General features: G+C 37.8%; 1 protein-coding gene across 1 annotated transcript; it reads left to right on the top strand.

Moving 5' to 3' along the window:
- The first annotated feature begins 269 nt into the window (after window positions 1-269).
- On the top strand, window positions 270-3,249 carry LOC107901708 (U-box domain-containing protein 17). Its single transcript, XM_016827802.2, has 2 exons — window positions 270-2,930; window positions 3,027-3,249. Exon 1 carries the CDS (start codon window positions 766-768, stop codon window positions 2,926-2,928), a length of 2,163 nt encoding a protein of 720 aa, XP_016683291.2. The 5' UTR covers window positions 270-765; the 3' UTR covers window positions 2,929-2,930; window positions 3,027-3,249.
- The last annotated feature ends 2,389 nt before the right edge of the window (window positions 3,250-5,638 follow it).

Raw genomic sequence — 5,638 nt, forward strand, 5'->3', positions numbered from 1 at the left:
GATTTCCCTTGTTTAAATAAAAATAAAAGTTGAATTCAAACAAATGCGTTTAATTTTTGAAAAGAAGAAAGTCAAAGATACTTAAAGTGAAATCAGTCCATAAAAATAAAATATTGAGACAGGCAGAGGGTTAAAATCTAATTTTGATATTCTCAAATTATTTGGTCAGCTCTACTAAACCAACAACAATCCCCCAAAAGAAACCTTCATATGCGTCTTTAATGGTTTAACCAAAATAAAGAAGATGACAAGGTAACCATAGCTGTACGCATTTAATAGCCCTCTCTCTCTCTTGCTCTTTAAACAGTAGAGTAGAAGAAACGAATGGACATTCAAAGCCATTCAAGTCATTTTCACAGCAACTGCATTGAAATTCTTTGAGAGAGAAAACACACAAACAAAGAAAACAAAAGGGAAAAGGTAGAAAATTAGTATATTTATTATTATTATTATATGTAAAAGAAAAGTCTTTCCAGGAAAATTCACTTTCCTTTTTGTTCCTTCATCTTCCTAAACAAACGCGGATTTTGGTTTTTTTATTTTTACTTAAATCAAAGAATCCCATTTTTTTCGTTTCGTATAAAAGTCTTTAATCGAAGACCAAATTTTGTTGACAACATCCTTTGAAGATTCAACTAACCACCCAGAGCTAGAATAAGGCTGAAAAATCTTCAAAAGCTAGAAATTCATTTGTTTTATTTTTTGCCGGAGTTGCTTCTTTTATTCTGACCCTTGTTTGAGAATTCAACTTCGGAGTTATCAACCATGGCAACTGCTGCCATATTTTCTTCTCTAAGGAGGAGAAGATCGCCGTCTCTAGAGGCTTTCTTGGCTCCTGTTGAGTTAACCCAAGTAGCTCTTCTTCAAACCTTGGCAGCCGTCTCCTCTGAGCTTATCTATTGCTTTTCCGACAAACCTTTCTTCTTCCAGCGGAGGAATTCTCGATCTTTGATTCGGAAGATAGAAATTTTCCTTGTTATGTTGGAGTATCTGAGGGATTCTGGATCACGGTCCATGCCAAACTTGCCTTCAACAGCCATCTTGTGCTTCAAGGAGCTCTATTTGTTGCTCTATAGGTCCAAGATACTACTTGATTATTGTGCTCAATCCAGTAAGTTGTGGCTTTTGCTTCAAAACCATTCAATTTCGGGCCATTTCCATGATTTGAATCAAGAAATTTCTACCCTTTTGGATGTTTTTCCAATAAATGATGTTGGATTGAGCGATGATGTTAGGGAACAGGTTGAGCTGTTGCAAAAACATGCTAGGAAGGCTAAATTGTATGTCGATAAAAGTGATGAGAATTTAAGGCTTAGGTTCTTTTCGTTTCTTAATGAATTTGACAACGGGAGGATTCCAAATCATGTGGACATAAGATTGTTCTTTGTGGAAAGACTGGGAATTAGGGATGCTAAAAGTTGTAGGTCTGAAATTGAGTTCTTGGAGGAGCAAATTGTGAACCACGAGGGGGATATTGAACCTACGGCTTGTGTGCTTAATGGGTTTGTTGCAATTACCAGATACTGTAGGTTTTTACTATTTGGTTTTGAGGAAGATGAGGTGCAGTTGCCTTCTAGGAAACAGAAGAAACCGAGGAAAGGGTTGATTACTCGAGAGATCGCGGATACCTTTGTAACTATCCCTAAGGACTTTTGTTGTCCAATATCTTTGGACTTGATGACAGATCCGGTGATAATTTCGACAGGGCAGACTTATGATCGGAGTTCGATAGTTAGGTGGTTGGAGGAAGGCCATTGTACTTGTCCAAAGACGGGCCAAATGCTCATCCATACTCGCCTTGTTCCTAATCGGGCTTTGAGGAATTTGATCATGCAGTGGTGCACTGCTCATAGTGTCCCATATGATCCCCCGGAGGCTGCAGATGCACCTGCAGAGTCATTTGCTGAAGCTTTGCCAATCAAAGCTGCAACTGAAGCTAATAGAGCAACAACAACCCTTCTTGTTCAACATCTAGCTAATGGATCACAGGGAGCTCAAGCTATTGCTGCTCGAGAGATTCGCTTGCTGGCTAAAACAGGAAAGAAAAACCGCGCTTTTATTGCAGAGGCTGGGGCAATACCACATTTATGCAAGCTGCTGTCATCTTCAAACCCTGTTGCTCAAGAGAATTCTGTTACTGCAATGCTGAACTTATCCATTTATGATAAAAACAAAAGCCTTATTATGGATGAGGATGGTTGTCTAAGATCGATTGTTGAAGTCTTGAGGCTCGGGCTCACAACGGAGGCGCGGGAAAATGCTGCAGCAACTTTGTTCAGCCTTTCAGCTGTTCATGACTATAAGAAGAGAATAGCAGATCAGGGAGGGGCAATTGAGGCCTTAGCAGGGTTGTTGAGAGTGGGGACGCCAAGAGGGAAGAAGGATGCCGTAACTGCTTTATTTAATCTGTCGACTCATTCGGACAATTATGCGAGAATGATAGAGGTTGGAGCAGTTACAGCACTTGTCGGAGCTTTGGGGAATGAAGGGGTTGCGGAGGAAGCTGCAGGTGCCTTGGCCTTAATTGTCAGGCAACCAATCGGGGCTGAAGCCGTGGGGAAGGAAGAAATGGCTGTGGCAGGGTTAATAACGATGATGAGATGTGGAACCGCAAGAGGTAAAGAGAATGCAGTTGCAGCACTGCTTGAGTTGTGCCGCAGTGGTGGGGCTGCTGCAACCGAAAGAGTGCTCGGGGCCCCAGCATTGGCTGGCTTACTTCAGACACTGTTGTTTACAGGTACGAAACGGGCAAGAAGAAAGGCCGCATCACTTGCTAGAGTGTTTCAGAGGTGCGAGAATGCATCCTTGCATTTTGGTGGATTGGGTGTTGGATATGCATTAGCAGGCAACTCAACTCCTCCTAACAGGGATCCACGATTCACGGATGACGTCTCAATGCCTATGTCTATCTCTGTGCAAGTATTGTAAAGGTAAACATCACAGTGCGGTACTGTCCTCCTCGCTTATATATAAGTTGTAATTTTTGTTGGTAATATATTTACAAATTCTTTCATTGAAAATTTCAGATAATGAGAAAAAAGAAAATTACCGAAATGAGATAATCCAATCATCTGTTGTGGGAGAATGATAGAAATGTCACTGAGCGATTACCTTCATCTTATTATATATATGTGATGTTCAGTGAGTTAGAGAACAACAAATACAGTAACACTGGAAAAGACCGTCACAAGCTCATGAATCATGAACAATAAAGAACTTAAAGCGACTGAATTTACATTTTGTTTTCAACTTGTGTGGAAAATTAGAAATTTTTTCATTTTGAATGTTCCATTTGCCAAAGTTAACATGCTGGTTCTTATCAAACATGAGTTAGAGGTGGTTGCATGAATCAATTAGGTTAAATCTCGGGTTTATTTCTTCAAGCGCTTGCTGAAATCATTTGTCTACTTGAATCATCTCTTTTTCTTTCCAATATTCCGACAAAGAATCCATGGAAACTTATTATCCGGAATGAATAATTGGACTATGAGTCAAACTCAGAGTATAGATTTTATTTGATATAAAATCACATGCAAACTTATAGAAGCATCTAAAAAAGCTAAGGTCATTGTTTTGATCAGATGGTTTTATTACCTCAAAACCATAAGAATTAAGGCATCTCACCTTTTATGAAGATTCTGAGGAGTGAGATATTTTATTAAGGTAAGTGTTCAAAGAAAGGTGGGAAATTCTCCTATGACATGGTTGGTTGCCCAGTTTTTCTGTGGAGAAATTACTTTTTAACAATAAAAATAAAGATTAGTAATTAATTTGTCTATTTTTTTTATTTAAAAAAAATAAAATGTAGAATAGAAAAGAAATAGTAACATCACAACCCAAGACAGAAAAAAAAGCTCCAACTTCAACGTGTGCATTTGATGAGAGTGGAGATCCATTAATTTATATATCCCCCCTCATCTTGTTTCTGATAAGTGTAAAGGAGGGCAGAGGCATTAATGCCTTACCTTTACGGCATTTCTCCAACCTGGAAAACAAATATTTTGGTTTTTTGTTATTACAAGGTCTAGTTGACAGGGAATAAAGTTAGGCACTCTTTTCAACACAGAATTGTGCAGTTTCGGATCATACAGTGCAAAAATGAAGTTGGGTGTTCTTCCATTATTATTGAAGGCAATTTCTGGTCCTGGACAACCAATAGTTAGACTTGCACCTAATTTATTCAATTTGCCTAACTTGGTTTGGTATTATTGACTTTGGATTTTGGACCACTCTGTGCTGATGAATGGTAAACCCTTTGCTCTGCCACAAACTCAAAAAACTTGTTGAAACGAGTGAAAGTAAAACCAAGAAATCAGAAAAAGTCCATTGTTCATTTAATAGGAAAACAGAAACATGATTTGGTGCAATGTTTTTGGGTTAGATGGTGAAGACTGGATTGCAAGGGATGCATGCATTTAGACAAGTACACAAATTCTATTTTATTGTATTGGAAATTTAGTGGTCAAACTCATTGATTGCTGATTTTGGATGCAAATGGAATTTTCTTTCTCCAAACTAGGGGCGACCAATGAATTATGGTCTATTGGTCATCATCATTTTTATTTAAAATTACCTGAATATTTTAATTTTGCTTCAATAACACATATTTTAATAAATAAATCTAAAAATTTTTATTTTGAATAAATATAATTGTTGATGACATAATATGATGTCACCTTAATAAGATTAAATTAAATCAAAATAAATTTTTTATGCTATGTCAAATCAAATTTCTTTAAATAGTGCATATGCAAATTTGCGTATAATGTTGAAGCCGACACTCGCACTGATTTCTACTGTGACTGTCACACACGGTTGAGACATACACCTGTGTGGACGAAAATAGACCATTTTACAAGTCATATTTCTCACTCAATTTTGTGTCAACCTACAATCAACATTATGCATATAAACAAGCCATATTATGGCATCCAAAACAAACAAAATCAAGTTTAAAACATGTAGTATATTCACATACAACCAATATGCCCTTAGGCACCTCAAATGACAATTATAAACATGTATAACCATGTAATTCATGTAACCAAGAAATCAACCAACTTTTATGTATAATTGCATTAACACACAACATGTAAATCATTTACCAAAACTTAACATTTGGTACCAACTGTATCACTTATTCAATAGCATCAAATACATATACAATTGCTATAGCATAGTACCAAATCACACTAGAGGTGTCCATGGGCCGGGCGCCGACGGCCCGCTTGAAATATGGGTTTGGGCAAAAAAACGAGGCCCGTTTAGAAAACGGGTCAGGCCTCGGGCACCACTTTTTGGCCCGGGCCTGGCCCGAATATAATAAATATATATTTAAATTTTTTAATTTTAAAATATTTTTAAAATTCTTTTTTTATTTTTAAAATAAATTTTTCGTGTTTATTAAAAAAATGAGCCGGGCCGTGCCGAGCTCGGGCTTAGGAATTTTTTCTCGGGCTGGGCCTAGACAAAATTTTAGGCCCATATTTCGGGCCGGGATGGGCTGGGCCGGGCCCGGGCCTAGGACGCGGGACGAAATTTTTTCTGGGCCCGGCCCATGGACACCTCTAAATCACACCAAGTTATAAAACATACCTCATATGCATATTCAACTACTATTTTACCTTTCATCATTCAA

Source organism: Gossypium hirsutum, chromosome D06, assembly GCF_007990345.1.
Source record: "Gossypium hirsutum isolate 1008001.06 chromosome D06, Gossypium_hirsutum_v2.1, whole genome shotgun sequence".
In the NCBI taxonomy this organism is placed as follows: domain Eukaryota; kingdom Viridiplantae; phylum Streptophyta; class Magnoliopsida; order Malvales; family Malvaceae; genus Gossypium; species Gossypium hirsutum.